Consider the following 17,690-nt stretch of genomic DNA (forward strand, 5'->3'; position numbering starts at 1 on the left):
TAGGGGTGAAGTATAACACATATAATACATCAGCCGCACTGGTAGGAAAGAGGAATCAACAGTTATGATTCTGGATAGACCTTTGTTACGATCATAATTTGTCGTTTCATAAAAATGTTTGGTGAGATCACCAGTGTGAAGTGTTGGATGCAAATCTTCAATCAGATATATAGATAGACTTGGCACTGTTTCCTTATCATTTTGAAGTTCGGTTTACTCCTTTTCGTGAGCTTTAAGATGCTATAAAATGTATGAGGATTACCATAATAGTACTCTGCCATTGCATGGAATCAGCATAAAGTTCCAGATAATACTATCCAAGATTCTGTTTTGTTTCAGCTCTCATTTTGTATAGTTTATGCTCTTTTCTTAAAATATCTTCTTATATACAACTGAGGAGGGTTATTTTTAAGGACTTAAAAAAAATTTTTTTATTGTATGCAAGTAACTTCCAGACCACAGAAGATGTCACAATCACCACCCCATAAAGGACTGCACGTCTTGGTTTAATCACTCGGACTGGAGCAGGTCTAATACCATAAAGTTTTTCTTCAGCCAGGAATAGAGGACAAGCCTTATTGTAGGACTCCTGGGTTCAGAGCTGTCACCAGGCAGAGCTACACATAATTTCTACACATCTAGGGCCTCAGTTCAGGAAGGCATGAATGAATAACTGGAAAAAATTTTTTACACTGTAAAAATATGAACTCTTGGGGAAAAGTTTGAACTGGAACTTCTGTGAGGCCAAAATAACTGCCTCTGCTTCAGTTCTCTAAGAGGACCTTGTAGTTTGCCTGTGAGGGAGAAATAGGATAGAGGGCAGGTGGACTGAATGGAAGAGTTTTAACTAGTAAACTCATTTTGCTGAGGGCAATAGCCAGTAGAGAGGGAGAGGTTAGAGAATGAGAGGTAATTGGTGAAACAAAGTACCTGAGGATTTGGGGGTGGGGTGCGGTGGCATCTGAGGCAGAGCATAAAGTTTAATTATTGCACAGAGTTACTAAGATTCTACCATCAGCTAGGGGCTGGGAATACAGTGGTGAGCAAAATCAGGTAAGTCTCTGTCTTCTTGGGCCCTAGGGACATTCAAGGAATAAATTCCTTTGTTGCATGGTGCTTGGATGCTGCCAACACTCGCCTTGAGATGTAGCTGAGCAACCCCTCAGCAATGAAAGTCACGTTATTTCTTTAGCTACTAAGCAAGAGAAAATCAACCCATGACAGAGAACAGCAAGCCTGGATTATGAGCCAGGCCTTGGTGTTGCTAAGAGTTGGCTTGACATAGCGACAACACAGTGATCTCTTAAACAATTTTTACAGACAACACCAGACAAGGCCAATGAGTTGACCTCAAAAAATCAAAACAAAAGCAAGACCACTCTGTCATCATGTCTGAACATAAACATAAACATAAGCATCGTCCAAATCACAAAAACGATGGAAGAGCCCCCAATCCTGGCTAATATGCATCAGCTTATTTACCAATCACAGCTTTAGCTTTACTTCCCACACATTACAGCATTCCTTGCACTCTACTTCCTGAGCAAATCCCGAAATCAACTAAGTAAACCCACATTCCATAATAAATCCTAACACTCTACTGAGACACCTCGCACTTCCCTAGGGTATGTATCCTCCCTTGGTGCAAAGAGCAAGAAATCCAACTTGTTCAACTACATGTGTGTTATTAGTGTTCCTTGGACAGACACCATGACTATGAACTCATTACTAGTATACACATCTCAGACCTCTTGCGATTTTCTTTTTTTTTTTTTTTTTGTAGAGACAGAGTCTCACTTTATGGCCCTCGGGTAGAGTGCCGTGGCATCACACAGCTCACAGCAACCTCCAACTCCTGGGCTTAGGCGATTCTCTTGCCTCAGCCTCCCGAGTAGCTGGGACTACAGGCGCCCGCCACAACGCCCGGCTATTTTTTTGGTTGCAGTTTGGCCGGGGCCGGGTTTGAACCCGCCACCCTCGGTATATGGGGCCAGCGCCTTACCGACTGAGCCACAGGCGCCGCCCACCTCTTGCGATTTTTTTAAGTTTATTTCTTCTTTCCTTTTCCTCCTCTTTGTCTTCCTCCTCCTCTTCTTTACTTTCTTTCTTTCTTTTTTTTTTTAATCTATGCCTCTTTGAGAGTTCTTCTCAACCCTGGATTACTTTATTTGTATGAGATACCAACTGCCTGCTCAAGGCTGGGAGCTAAGTTCACAATAAATTGAGTTCCTGAATTTGTTGAAGCACTTCATTGTTGACTTTGTCTCCTTAGGAAGATTTCTTGGAACTTTTTTGTCTGTCTAATCAGATTTGTATTCTTTCATGAAATCATTTTCAGTCTCTTATACTCTGCTTCTTAGCTTGCTTAATGTTTAGTGTTTAGTCAGTGGAGAAAGGGATGGACACAAACTGACAAATATGACCACTAAGGGATGAGGAGTTCAGAAGGTCTCCAGACCAGTAACCTTAGAACAAATTTTTTCTTTGAGACAGAGTCTTACTACATCACCCTCAGTAGAGTGCTGTGATGTCACAGCTCACAGCAACCTCAAACTCTTGGGCTTAAGCGATTCTCTTGCCTCAGCCTCACAAGTATCTGGGACTACAGGCACCCACCACAACACCTGACTTTTTTTTTTTTTTTTTTTTGGTTGAAGTTGTCATTGTTGTTTAGCAGGCCCAGGCTGGGCTCGAACCTGCAAAAGCCTCGGTATATGTGGCCAGTGCCCTACCCACTGCTATGGGTGCTGCCCAAATTTTGTCTTTCTGTCCCCATTTTCAAGCCTGATAAAGACTTCTTTCTCAGTCTCCCCCATGTGCTCCTGAGAATTGGTCCTATTTAGTTTTGCCTGTCTGGACTCATAACTAGCCCTTGCCCAGTCTCTAGGGGTTAGAAATTCCACATCTTCACAAAACAATTGCATTTGTCCCATTCTTCACAATCTAAAACTGCGCTTATTTCAGGCCAAACACATGCTGCTTTCATGCTGTCTCATTATAAAGCAAATTTGTATGCTTACCACTCTAATAGGCACAATTTCATCAGGGATATTTTGGAATTGTAGTTATCCATTGGGCTTTCGATATGAAAAAGATAAATCATTTGAGAAGTATTTTAAAATGGAAATCAAACTCTCATGAGCAGATTGCTTGTCTTGTCAAAAAGAAAGATAATTTTGTTGAATGTAGGGCTCAACTCTCCTTCAACTCCATACTTTGGAGTTAAGGAGGGCTGGCTTTTTAATTGCATGGCTCGAAAAAATTATTAAGGGTCTAATTACTGTCCAAACAAGCTTCCATTATCTTTGATGTATGTATATGATAAAATCTGATTTCAACATGTAAACTGTCCTCTCCTTGTAAAAACAGAACAAAGCAAAGCTGTACATCTTTGAGATAGCCTTGTTGACATCCACTGGTGAGCAACCCCCCTCCTGGGTATCACATTTCTTTAGCTACTGAAGAAGTGAAAAGCAGCTCATGACCGGAAGTATGGCTGCACTCTCTCTCTCTCCTTGTAGGAAAAACAAAATCAAGCTTTACAATGTTAATTTCATATCTGTGTGAAATGGCATTGTCCAAACCACAAAAATGACTGAAGGGCCCCCTATCCTGGCTAATATGCATCCGTGTATTTTCCAATTTTCATTTCTCATTTCTTTTTTGCCTTCTCTTCCTCCATCCGTTTTGCTGTTGCCCTTACACGCCTTTTCCCTCTCTTGGAAAACTAAACATTTATTGATCAAAAACATTTTCTTGCCAGAGTCAAATGTCTCTTGTTTTAAACATTCTAAAATGCCTGCATTGATTTTTTTCTTTCTTTCTTTTTTCTTTTTTTTTGACACAGAATCTCACAATGTTACCCCCAGTAGAGTGCCATGGCATTATAGCTCACAGCAACCTCAGACTCCTGGGCTCAAGCAATTCTCTTGCCTCAGCCTCCTGAGTAGCTGGGACTACAGGCACCTACCACAATGCCAGGCTATTTTTTTTTTAGAGCTGAGGTCTCTCTCTTACTCAGGCTGGACTCAAACCTGTGCGCTCAGGTGATCTGCCCACCTGGGCCTCCCAGAATGCTGGGCTTACAGGTGTGAGCCACCCCGTGCCTGCTTGATTTTATGAATTAAGAGATTGCCACTGTTTCTAAAACTTCTATAAAAAATAAAACCTATATGTAAAAAGTTATATCCAATTGGCTCAGCACCTGTGGCTCAAGTGGCTAAGGCACTAGCCACATACACCTGAGCTGGTGGGTTCGAATCCAGCCCAGGCCTGCCAAACAACAATGATGGCTGCAACCAAAAAATAGTGGGGCATTGTGGTGGGCGCCTGTAGTCTCAGCTACTTGGGAGACTGAGGCAAGAGAATCGCTTGAGCCCAGGAGTTGGAGGTTGCTGTGAGCTGTAATGCTACGGCACTCTACCCAGGGCAACAGCTTGTGGCTCTGTCTAAAAAAATAAATTATACCCAATTACATAGAATGATAATAAAGAATATCTTTTTAAAGGGTTATTTACCAATATTCTTGTGGTATTTTTTTTTTAAGTTTTCTCTGTCACTATAATATACCTCAAACTTCCATATGTGCAATGTAAAAATGTAAAGGGTAGCATTCAACCCAATAATCCCACTATTGGGTATCTACCCAAAGGAAAAGAAGTCATCGTATCAAGAAGATGCCTGCACCCAAATGTTTATTTTTATTTTATTTATTTATTTAGACATAGGCTTACTTTGTCACCCTGGGTAGAGTGCTATGGTGTCACAGCTCACATCAATCTCAAATTTCTGGGCTTAAGTGATTCTCTTACCTCAGCCTCCTGAGTAGCTGGGACTACAAGCTCCCACCACAATGCCTGGCTATTTTTTTTTTTAGAGAGGAGGTCTCACTCTGGCTCAGATTGGTCTTAAACTGTGGTGAGCTGAGGCAATCCACCTGCCTCAGCCTCCCAGAGCACTAGAATTACAGGCATGAGCCACCACACCCAGCTTCACCCAAATGTTATTGTGGCAGAATTCACAACTACAAAAAATGTGGAATCAACCTAAGTGCCCATCAATGTATGAGTGGATTAAGAAAATGGGTATATATGTTGTAATAACCGACCCAGCAAAAAGACCCCTAAAGGCCCGTGTCTCAGCCCGAGTCCCCACACGTCTCAACCCTCCCCCCCCACCCCCTTGGGTTAATTCTGAGAACAGGTTTCAGAACAAGGAAGTTCTCTCTGAGTTCCCTAGCTCCCTTGCCAGACAATAGTGAAAATTCACTCAAGCAGAATTTCCCAGGTTCTGTAACCCCCCTGAACTTACCCCAACCCCCTAGCAATAAAAACAGTGGTGAAAGCTTACTCAAGCTGTCCCCATGCCAACTGCCACGCTGTAGCCCCCGGAAGGTAACCCCACCCCCGTGACTGTAACCAGCCACATTCTGCTTCTGTTTTTGCTTGGCTTGCCACTTAGCACAAAAAGGGTATAAAAGACAGCCTGCTTCTCTCTTCCGGGCCGTTTGCCTTTGGGCAGCGACCTGCCTGTGCAGGTATAATAAATCACCATGGTCCCCTGTGCATGTGTAATAAATCACCATCTGATTTATGTCTGAAGTGGGGTCTGAGTCTTTCATCCAGGTGGCAAGAGCTTACAACAATGTGTGTGTGTGTGTGTGTGTGTGTATACACAGAAGGTGTTAAAAAATTATACAATGTTAAGAAAGGAAAAATCTTTTAAAATTGTAATAATATATATTGATAACCAAAGATAAATACAAGTCACATTGAGCGCTTCTTGTAATTGCAGGCATCAAATGTGACTTTGAGTGTTAAAAATTTAAACAGATTGTTTTCTACTGTATTACTACTGAGTACTACTCAGCCATAAAAAGGAATAAAATAATGTCTTTTGCAGCAACTTGGATGGAACTGGAGATCATTATCCTAAGAAAAGTAGTTCAGGAATGGAAAAATAAACACCATTAGTGTCCTCACTAATAATTGGGAGCTAATTGATGGGCACATAGGGGCTTGAAGAGACATAAAGGTAACTGGAAATCAAGAATGGGGGAATTGGGGCGGCGCCTGTGGCTCAGTCGGTGAGGCGCCAGCCCCATATACCGAGGGTGACGTGTTCAAACCCAGGCCTGGCCAAACTGCAACCAAAAAGTAGCCGGGCGTTGTGGCAGGCGCCTGTAGTCCCAGCTACTCGGGAGGGTGAGGCAGGAGAATTGCTTAAGCCCAGGAGTTGGAGGTTGCTGTGAGCTGTGTGACGCCACGGCACTCTACCAAGGGCCATAAAGTGAGACTCTGTCTCTACAAAAAAAAAAGAATGGGGGAATTGGAAAGAGGCAATGGATAAAAATTTAACTTTCCAGGTACAATAAATAGTATTTCAGTGATGGGCACAATAAAAGCCCTGACTTCAGTATTATAAAAGATGTTCAAGGCCAGGAGGGGTAGCTCACACCTGTAATCTTAGCACTCTGGGAGGCGGAGGAGGGTGGATTGCCTGAGCTCCCAGTTTGAGACCAGCCTGAGCAAGAGTGAGACCCCCTCTCTCTAAAAAGAGCCCGGCATTGTGGCTGGCACCTGTAGCCAGATACTTGGGAGGCTGAGGCAAGAGAATTGATTGCTTGAGCCCAACAGTTTGAGGTTACAGTGAGCTATGACATGAAGGCACTCCACCAAGGGCAACAAAAGGAGTCTCAGAAAAAGAAAAGAAAAAGGTATTCATATGACAAAAATCATTTATACCCCTTAATATTTTGAAAAAAAAAAAAATGTAGGTCAGGGGCAGTGGCTCTCACCTGTAATCCTAGCACTCTGGGAAGCTGAGTGGGTAGATTGCTTGAGCTCACAAGTTCGAGACAAGCCTGAGCGAAAAAGTGAGACCCTGTCTCCACTAAAAATAGAAAAAACTGAGGCAAGAGGATCTCTGGAGCCCAAGAGTTGGAGTTGCTGTGAGCTATGATGCCACAGCACCCTCCCCAGGGTAACAGCTTGAGACTCTGTCTTAATAAAAAAAAATGTAAAGGGCGGTGCCTGTGGCTCAGTCCGTAACCTGCCAGCCCCATATACCGAGGGTGGCGGGTTCAAACCCGGCCCCGGCTGAACTGCAACCAAAAAATAGCTGGGCGTTGTGGCGGGCGCCTGTAGTCCCAGCTACTCGGGAGGCTGAGGCAAGAGAATTGCTTAAGCCCAGGAGTTGGAGGTTGCTGTGAGCCATGTGATGCCATGGCACTCTACCGAGGGCCATAAAGTGAGACTCTGTCTCTACCAAAAACAAACAAACAAACAAAAAAAAAAAAAACATAAGGGTAAAAATGCATGTCTATTCCAACATGAGCCACCTTGTCAGCATTTCCATCCATGGGAAAAAGTGATAACTTTCAAAGACTCTTTTCTAGTTATATGGCGAAGTATAAACAAACTAAGAGTTCTCAAGAAGTCATGATCCAAATTGTGGGGAAAATATCTCTATTCCTTGACACTTTCTCTATTGCTGTCCTTCTAGCCACATCTTCTCATATTCACAGTGGCTCCTATTCCTCTGCCAATCCATTAAATCTCATATATAGATCCCCAGATCCCACTGGCAGTAGCTACCATTTGTTTCATACATACTATATTTGTCTATGTATCTACAGATTTTACATGGGTGATTTGATCCACCCTGATCATTTCTAGTCAGTACTACCAAATTCTTATCTCTAGACCAGAGTTCACCCCTAGATTCAGATTCAAATCCAGCTGCAAGATTGTCTTTTGACCCCTGTGCATTCATACATGCTGCTTCCCAGGCTCACTTATACCTACACCTACCTCAGGTGTCCCCTTCCCACAAGCCAGTGTTTACACCAGGTTGACTGGCTTAGGAATCCCCAGCTCCTGATCTTAAACACCTTGGCCATCTTCCTGTCTTTACAGGTAGGCTGTTACATTATCTTCCTTTTGAGTGAGTGTTCCACAATAGACAGGAAGTTTTTTGACAGCTGGTTACCAATCATAAGTAGAACACCTAATATTATGTAATATTGCTCAATAATTCATAGAACAAGCAGTTTACCTTTTTTTTTGTAGAGACAGAGTCTCACTGTACTGCCCTCGGGTTGAGTGCCGTGGCGTCACACAGCTCACAGCAACCTCCAACTCCTGGGCTTAGGTGATTCTCCTGCCTCAGCCTCCCGGCAGCTGGGACTACAGTTGCCCGCCACAACGCCCGGCTATTTTTCTGTTGCAGTTTGGCCGGGGCTGGGTCCGAACCCGCCACCCTTGGCATATGGGGCCGGCGCCCTACTCACTGAGCCACAGGCGCTGCCCCAGTTTACCTTTTTAATCTACGTGGGTGCACTTAACAGGTCATGGATTTGAAACTAGGTTTCTTCAGGGACAAATAAACTCAGCTTCACAAGTTTTAATCATTTATTAGTTTATTTTTTGTTACACATTGAATTGTGGATGTCCTATAACTAGTAAAATAGCCACCAACATTGTTTTTATGGTTTGTTATCACAAAGTCACAAGATTGCTAGAATGTCATGTTTACCTATAGGTCCCATAATCACTGTTACTCACTCTCAACACACTTTCATAGAGAAACAAGAAAAGGTACTTTCATTGAGCACATTTCCATATGGGGAACTTAGTGCCATCAGCACTCACATATCTCATTGAATCTTCCCTCCAGCCCACTGCAGTAAACTTTTATTACACCCATTTGAGAGACAAACTGAGGTTTAAAAAGATTGAGTAACCAAATCAGATAACTAGTAAAGAGCAGAGTGAATGTGACACTAAGTCTCCTTTCAGAGAGCTTGAATACTTAAACATCATTATACTTGACCTCTCAGTCATCAGAAGGGGCTTTGTGAAGAGTTTGCATATAGTATGCCAGTCATCACCAATTATGGGGCCTGACTAAACCTTTTGATTCAGGCAGACAAAACTAAACAGACCAATCCTCAGGAACATAAAGACAAGACTGGCCCCGCAGGAAAAACAAAGATCAAACAAATCCTGGCCAAATCACAGCCTGTCACACTGCATTTTCTTTGTAGGAAAGTGCATGTGCGGTGCATAAATAAAATTATAGATTATAAGCTATTAAAAACCAGAATTCAGTTCCCATAAGTTTTTGTCCTAACTCTTCCTATGGTCTTGTGCTGGAAGAATACTGGCATTTAAAAGTAACAATCATAACAGAGATCACAGGCTGAGCTGAGTGTATAGTTGGTAGCATTTTTAGCTGCTAATTAATTATTCAGGTCAAAAAAAAACCTCTCAAAAACAAAAATGGCAGGGGGCTGATTGAACTTTGAGGCAGAAGTATTTGAGGATATCCTGAGAATCCCTGGGTGGTGGGGTGGGGATGGATAGTTACTATACTTTATACTTTGTAATTGTCTACGCTGCTTTCTAGGTAACATGGTTAGACAGACTCCAGTGACTCTTGAGAAGAAAAGGCAAAAGTGATTTTTTTATTATAAACGACTTGATAGCACTTGTCCTTATTTCCTCATCACTTTGGTAGTAATCTCTCAGATGCCTCATCTCTTTAAGAAACTAAATTCAGGCTCGGTGCCTATATCTCAGTGAGTATGGCGCCAGCCACATACACCAAGGCTGATGGGTTCGAGCCCGGCCCAGGCCTGCTGAACAATGACAATTGCAACTAAAAAAAAATAACTGGGCATTGTGGCGGGTGCCTGTAGTCTCAGCTACTCAGGAGGCTGAAGCAAGAGAATTGCTTAAGCTGTGAGCTGTGACACCATGGGACTCTACCCAGGGTGACATAGTGAGACTCTGTCTCAAGAAAAAAAAAAATTGAATTCAAATGCCAAAATCAACACAATATACATACTGTGCTAAAAAATATATACATTTTAAGAAAAGAAAGAAATTCTATTGCTGCAAAATATATCAATCACGTTTGTTATCTTGTATCTCTTATAATTGCGGGGGGGCCAAACATGACTTGAGTGTTACAATTTTATTTTATTATTATTATTATTTTTGAGACAGAGTCTCACTATGTCACCCTCGGTAGAGTGCGATGGCTTCAGCTCACCGTAACCTCAAACTCTTGGGCTTAAACAATTCTCTTGCCTCAGCCCTCCAAGCAGCTGAGACTACAGGCGCCTGCCACAATGCCCAGCTATTTTTTGGTTGTAGTTGTCGTTGTTTGGCAGGCCTGGGCTGAATCCAAACTCACCAGTTCTGGTGTATGTGGCTGTTGCCCTAGCTGCTGAGCTATAGGCATCGAGCCGAAGGTTACAATTTTACACTTGATCTTAGCCAAAAAGCCGAGAAGCAATAGAGGGTTACAATTTTAATACAGTCTTTTTCTTTCTTAAAATGTATATACATTTTTTGGCACCCTTTGTATATACATGTGTTCTGTTTCCCTGCCCACAAAGGGTAACATGGAGAACTAATTTTAGTAAGAGGGCATTAGTATGTGGCACATAGTAAGTGAATAACTTCAATCCTCAAAACAGTCATCATGACTGTTTTACATTTGAGGAAACTGTAAGGAGTGGAGCCAAGAGCTGAGTATTCAGGAACTTGCTTACTTCCCACAGTATCCTTGGAGTCTATTCTCAGGAATTAGGAGACAACAATCTGCCTCCCAGAAGAGATGTGTGTATGGTCTGATCTTCATACACCTCCAAGATGACCACAGGGGAGAGGAAATTCCAACATTCATTCTGCAAACAGCAGGGAGACACAAGTACTAACAAAACTGCTGATTCCTGATATTAACATACCTATCTGTCCCTAGCCTTGTCTTCAGGAACCGCTGAGAAAAAGGGTGAGTTCCAAGAAAAAGAAAACCTGGTTGGCCTCATTCACAGCAGTACTCTAATCACTCAGCACAGAGGTCTTCAATAAACACTGGGGATGAAATAAAGTCCACGTGGGAGAATAGGGCCAGCCACTACTAAGCATAAAGATGTTTTTTTTTTTCCCCAGCAAGATTTCAACACTAACAGGAAAGATGAATCCAAAGATGTGAAATCTAAACTGGGATCTTTTTTTGTGGGCCTGTGGGCCAGGATGAATTTTGCTGAGGATGAGATGGAACTAATGCTGAACTTTTAAATGGATTCCTCATCTGAAATGTGTTTCTCCCTGCATTTAAATAATTTGGCCCTATCTTTCCTTATGTCTTTGTTAAAGCAATACTGTGCCATTAAGTAATGCAACTCCTATAGGCTTTACTGGAATGAGGGCATGACTTAGTACTAGAGAACATATGGGAGTTCAAGCAGGTTATTTGTTCAGTAAAAATACTTCCGAAAAGCAAGTGCTTTTTTTTTTCTTATATAGCAAATTCAGAGTGACTCCCAAAGGAGGAAAATACGATGGAGACAAGACCATTATGAAGCTACAAACTTGAAAATATCATTTTAAAAACTCATGAGCATGTGTAATTCATGGCTAAAGGCGCTACACTGTTATGCAACGCTGTCAGGAAAACAAATTTCCAATCTTGTGACTCATGTTTCTTCTGTGTTACACATATTATCGCATGCTTTTTCATTAAAAAAAAATTGTGAACATAGGGTGGTATAGAAAGATAGCTGATTTCGAAATCGTGATAACATAATAGCTATTAGGCTAAAAAGAATCTCTAAGGTGATACTGTGTCATCAGGGCCACCATTTGAGGACAGAAAGTTAACTCTACCTTTTGAAAAGCATGGCTGAGGAGACAACTTCCTGCCGGAGCCCAGTACAACTTGCTAGTTCTCTTCCCAGAACTTGGTCCTGACGGCTCATAAACAGGGCAGGAGAGAGAAGGCCCTGAGAAGGGGAAGTAAAAATAATGCCGGAGTAGGCCGCGCCGCACCTATTCTGCCTCCCTTTGCCTCCAAGTGAGCAAAGACAGCCCCCAACCTTGTCCTCCCACAAAGCCTCAAGGGTCATCTACAAACCAAATCAGTCCAGAGAGGCTCAAGCAAAGGCAGCAGCACCTATTCCAGAGGATTCCGGGTCCGTCGCCCTCCCAGGGTCTCTGGCAGGTCCCCGCAACTACATAACTTTCTCGACCAAATGATTTTCACCGACTTTATTAGCTCTCGACCCCGACCGGCCCCTTGCCGCCCACTTCCCCGCTAGATCGCACCAGCCCTCCATGACATCCAGCACAAGCAAAAACCACTGTGGAACGGCTATGAAAAGAGCCTTTGCTGGGGAAGCCAGCTCCCCGGTGGTGGCGTCAGGGTCACTTGCTCTTCGCTTTCTGACTCTCTGTCTTCTTGGGTAGCAGCACCGCCTGAATGTTGGGCAGGACGCCGCCCTGAGCGATGGTCACTTTCCCCAGCAGCTTGTTTAGCTCCTCGTCGTTGCGGATGGCGAGCTGCAGGTGGCGAGGAATTATCCTAGTCTTCTTGTTGTCACGCGCGGCGTTGCCAGCCAACTCCAGGATCTCCGCGGTCAGGTACTCCAACACCGCCGCTAGGTAGACCGGCGCCCCGGCTCCCACTCGTTCCGCGTAGTTACCCTTGCGCAGCAGTCTGTGCACGCGGCCCACTGGGAACTGCAGGCCCGCGCGGGAGGAGCGGGACTTGGCCTTGGCCCGCACTTTGCCGCCCTGCTTTCCGCGACCAGACATGTTTACCTCTCGCCTAAAATACAAGAGAGAGAGAGGGGAAAAAAAACAACTAGGCTGTGTTGCGGGAACGCAACGTGCCACACTGGAACTGTCTCTACAAACTCTTTGCTGCCACTAGGCAACGCCTTTCCATTGGGCGCCGCAACGCCCTGCTCCGGTGACCAATGAAAAGCAGCCTCGCAGCCAACTACCTCCTCCCTCTCTCGCCAATCAAAAGAGCAAGTCCCTAGTCCTCATTTGCATAACTTTCTTTATAAATATCCAGGCCCAGCCCGCTCCACGTTCCGGGATGCTGATGAATTTAGAGAATGCTTCGGTTTCCCTGTCCACCCCAGAAAGAGAAACTCTAAAGAAACAACAATTTGGAATTAGAGCTACAAGGGCTGCCCAAGCAACTGAGGTTGCACCATATGCCAGATGTTGCTATACTTTTTAGGTGGAGTTTCTCATATATATCATAGCATCCTAGTCAGATAGTTATCTGACACCAGAGCCCGCTGCGAAATCTCAGTTTCTCTGCCTAATTTTGCCTGCCCGGTACTGGTGTGTCGTCTGTTCCTGTGTACAAGAGCCTTGCCTCCGGCTACCGAGTAGGGTGAGGGAGGGGGCTCCAAAAAGCTTCGTCGGTAGTTGGCCATCTAAACTGTCTTAACTATACCAGATGACACTGATCGCCTGCAAAGTTCTGCTGCTCTTTGGCTCCTAAGGGCTCTGACGTGAATGCTCCCCTAATTAATGAGGGCGACAAGATCGCCTACCTAGAACATAACATCCCTTGTCTTTGGGGTAAAGGGCTGAAAAGAGCCACGGGGTTTTATGGGAGAGGCCGCAGGCGCAGCTTAGGCTGGAAGCTTGCTCCCTGATGGTCTGGGAGCAGCCCAACAGCGGGTCACCTTCTCCAGAAGACTTGAAGGAGCCCCGGGGTCTCTTTATAGCCACTAAAAAGGAAGAATGGCAACAGTATATAAGTGTACAAGAACAACTTGTTCTTATATCCTGGAATTGTAGACTCATAATATTTGAAACAAAATAAGAGTTTTTTTTTTTTTTTTAATTAGAAATCGCTTTCTACCCCACTCCCTCTCAGCTGTGCCTAGAGTAGAGGGGCAGACATCCTTCCTATAGGAGAGGCATTTAAGTAAGAAGCCTCTCCTGGGCTGTCTTAGCCTCACATTCAATTGGCAGGAGGAGTTGATGAAAAGGATGAAGAGCTGACTGATAGGGAAAAGAAAAAAAAAAAAAAGAAAGAAAAATCGCTTTCTACCTATTCATTGAGATCATTTTAATTACCTTAACATTTTTCACAATTATACGGTTACACTCTTACGAGATGTAAAGTTAGACACTTGCTTATAAAATAAACAATTTTATGCAGATTATACTATCCATGTACATTAAAGCAAATTTACTATCTCACTATTCTAATAAAGATTTGATTTTATCGAAATAACGTTTTCAAGTACCTCTGTATGTTCTTAGTGCCTAGCTCAATGATTAACCATAGTGTAGACTTGTCTTTGGAGCTTGGAAGCAGCACATTGTCACGGTTAAGGTGGTTATCCTGGAGCCAGGACTGTCTGCCCAAATTCTTCATAACTTAAATAAATTTGTCGGAGGTCACTTAACAGATGAATTTCGATAAACTACTTCTGCACCTATCTCAAAGTATTTGAAAATTAAATGTTAGTAAGCATCCAATAACGTAGATATATGGAAAAAAACGGACATACAAATTTTTTTTTTTTTTTTTTGTAGAGACAAAGTCTCACTTTATGGTCCTAGGTAGAGTGCTGTGGCCTCACACAGCTCACAGCAACCTCCAACTCCTGGGCTTAAGCGATTCTCTTGCCTCAGCCTCCCGAGCAGCTGGGACTACAGGCACCCACCACAACGCCCGGCTATTTTTTGGTTGCAGTTCAGCCGGGGCCGGGTTTGAACCCACCACCCTCGGTATATGGGGCCGTTGCCTTACCGACTGAGCCACAGGCGCCGCCCTGGACATGCAAATTTTTAACAAGATGTTTCTGAAATGAGATCTGTAAACTAGTTTAAATTTTTGCCTCTATCATGGCTAATTTTTAAAAGAACTTTTAAAATTATTACTTTGGACACTTTTTTCTTTTATTCTTTTAAGCAAGAGATTTCTAACTTGAAAATGTTCTCACCTTGATTTCTTAGAAGACGAAACATAAACAAGGCAACCTATTTTACTATTACAAGATTCGTTATCTCTTTAAGATTGGTAGGCTGTTCTTCCCTCTGAGTCAAGAATTAAAATCACGTTGTGAAGTTAATACAAGATTTTCTCCAGATATACAGAAAAGAAAAAGGAAAAGAAATACTTTTGGCGTTATGAAGACAAGCAAGGATAGAAACAAGTATAAATTATAAACATTTAGAAATATAATACATTTTTACCATACAGTTTTCCTGCTGTAATGGCTTATCTTCAAGATTAGGGACAATGAGCCCCTTTTATTAAAACATGTATTCCTCAAAATGCTGATTAAATACCTGGGAAAGACTTATTCATCATTTCCCAAATACACCTGCCTTTTAACGCAGTAAAACCATCAGGGAAGATACGGAGTCCTGTTTCCTTTCAAGAGTAGTAACACTTTACTGAAACTTTCATTTTTGTTTGAAGATTCTCTTCAGAAAAGAAAAATGGAGAACCTTTCGATGGGGCATTTTCAGTGTAACTCACCATTCAAGGCTACTATTGTGACCTCTAATATTTCACAGGAACTTTTTTTTTTTTTGCAGTTTTTGGCCTGGGCCGGGTTTGAACCCACTACCTCCGGTACATGGGGCTGGCGCCCTACTCCTTGAGCCACAGGCACCGCCCAATTATTTCACAAAAACTTTAAATTTGTAAGTGAAAAATGTGCGTGAGAAACTCAGATTTGAATGACAAAAGAAGACATTTACGATATTTCAACTAAATGGCCATAGAAACAATTGATTGGTTCAAAAGCAAAAACAAACAAACAAACAAACAAAAAAAAAAACAACGAGCTGGGGCGGCGTCTGTGGCTCAGTGAGTAGGGCGCCAGCCCCATATACTGAGTGTGGCGGGTTCAAACCCGGCCCCGGCCAAACTGCAACAAAAAAATGGCGGGGCGTTGTGGCAGGCACCTGTAGTTCCAGCTACCCGGGAGGCTTGAGACAAGAGGATCGCCTAAGCCTAAGAGCTGGAGGTTGCTGTGAACTGTGACGCCATAGCACTCTACCAAGGGCGACAAAATGAGACTCTGTCTCTAATAATAATAATTAAAAAAAACTAGCTGGCAGGGGCGGCGGAGGCGGCAGATAAATCTGCAAATTGCGCAGAAGCAGCTGGAAGGGAAGATGGGGTGGGAAACGGTAAGGCTAACTAGAGTTTATCATTATTATTTAAAGAATTTTAATTGGTTTTCCGAAAGGCCATAAAAGAGAAAAAAAATTGAGCTATTAAAAATTTCCTAGTGTTACAGTTTTTTTAGAACGTGCCTAACTTGCCCAGTAACCACTGAAAGACTTCCACGCAACAACAAAAAATCCTTTCCCCCTACTGCCCCCTACTGATGACTTTAAAGATCCACATGTAAAGTGTTCTGGTTCCTACTGATTTTCACGTAGGTCAGAGATGGTATTACAAATAAAACATTTCATTTGAAGAAAATGTAGTATTAGAATGAGGGCAGGAGGGAGAAAAAGGGACTGAAAATGTGCAGAATCTGGCATACTGTTAAAGTGCTAAGAAAAGGCGATATAAATTTCATCAACTCATGTTGTTTAAAATTTCAAATATACCATGATGAATCTTTTTTCAAATTTATGGCAAGAACATCCAAGAGTTTTCCCTTAACAAAAAAAAGCTTAGCTTACTGCTACCGGAATTTACAACGGCCGGAAGGCAGCCTCCAAGGGACAGAGCCTATAACCCCGCCCACTTCTAAGAAGTTTTCAAACAGGTCCGTAGCAAAGGAATATAATGGGTTTCTGAGCTCAGGTGCTTCTCAGTTTTTCTGGTTTGTAAAAGCCGTAACTTTACGATGTCTGGGCGAGGTAAAGGCGGCAAAGGACTGGGTAAAGGAGGCGCAAAGCGCCACCGGAAAGTCTTACGCGACAACATCCAAGGCATTACGAAACCTGCCATTCGCCGTCTAGCTCGCCGTGGTGGTGTGAAGCGCATCTCTGGGCTCATCTACGAGGAGACCCGGGGAGTGCTCAAAGTCTTTCTGGAGAACGTGATCCGGGATGCTGTAACTTACACTGAGCACGCTAAGCGCAAGACGGTCACTGCTATGGACGTGGTGTATGCCTTAAAGCGGCAGGGGCGCACCCTCTACGGGTTTGGCGGCTGAGCTGTCCCTACACTTCTCCAGACTCCAAAAGGCCCTTTTTAGGGCCCGCAAAATCTCACAAAGAGAGCTACTAATGCTTCGTATTCTGAGGCGTTTCAGATCTTGAGTGTAGGCGGAGCATTTGCGACGCTGAGTAGGACTTAAGCGAAGGAAGCCTCTTCCCAGAGTTAGGCTTTGGGGGCGTCGGGGTAGCAGGGAACCCAGAGCCGCATGCTTGGGACAGAGCTTAACAAGTGCGGTGCAGGCCTGAAGTAACTGTCTTGAGAGAAACTCCACCCCAAAGAAGCCGGCGTTTAGAAGTGGTCAATGGCTGCCGAGTCCTGAACCCTGAACACCTCTGGGGTGGCTTCTATGTAATTCGGAGTCACAGGGTGGTTACCCGGCCTGACACTGCAGGGGCCAGGAGGTCGCGGCGCTACTACCAGGAAGTCCTGAGGCGCCAAAGGCAGCCCCGGTGTGTCGCGCTGGAGTAGTAGTGGGTGTGACTTTCTTAGTTGACATTCCGAGGGAGCGGTGACCAAACTGCTGAAAACAAGGCGGCGAAGTCTAAACTCAGGCCAAAGCTCGGAGGTCCCTACAATTCCAACGCCGAGCCAGCTACCGTAGTCGGCCACGCGGAGCGCTTGGTGGCGGGCCAGGGGTTGGCCGGCGGCGCGGCTGCAGCAGTCAAAAAAAGCCGGGTCCCCAGCCGGTCATAACCGGTACTAAAGACCTAGCTTCGAACGTGAGGCCCTAT

At 43.8% G+C, this 17,690-nt stretch overlaps 2 protein-coding genes and 1 pseudogene across 2 annotated transcripts; 2 read left to right on the forward strand and 1 right to left on the reverse strand.

Annotated features, from left to right (window-relative positions):
• Nucleotides 1-12,042: 12,042 nt before the first annotated feature.
• LOC128561345 (histone H2A.J) lies at nucleotides 12,043-12,718 on the reverse strand. The gene has a single exon (XM_053555436.1). The coding sequence runs from the start codon at nucleotides 12,603-12,605 to the stop codon at nucleotides 12,216-12,218; it is 390 nt and encodes a 129-aa protein (XP_053411411.1). The 5' UTR covers nucleotides 12,606-12,718; the 3' UTR covers nucleotides 12,043-12,215.
• A 943-nt stretch (nucleotides 12,719-13,661) lies between these two features.
• On the forward strand, nucleotides 13,662-13,781 carry LOC128563030 (uncharacterized; annotated as a pseudogene).
• Nucleotides 13,782-16,630: 2,849 nt separating this feature from the next.
• Nucleotides 16,631-17,598, forward strand: LOC128561346 (histone H4). The gene has a single exon (XM_053555437.1). The coding sequence runs from the start codon at nucleotides 16,643-16,645 to the stop codon at nucleotides 16,952-16,954; it is 312 nt and encodes a 103-aa protein (XP_053411412.1). The 5' UTR covers nucleotides 16,631-16,642; the 3' UTR covers nucleotides 16,955-17,598.
• The last annotated feature ends 92 nt before the right edge of the window (nucleotides 17,599-17,690 follow it).

Source organism: Nycticebus coucang, chromosome 12, assembly GCF_027406575.1.
Source record: "Nycticebus coucang isolate mNycCou1 chromosome 12, mNycCou1.pri, whole genome shotgun sequence".
In the NCBI taxonomy this organism is placed as follows: Eukaryota; Metazoa; Chordata; class Mammalia; order Primates; family Lorisidae; genus Nycticebus; species Nycticebus coucang.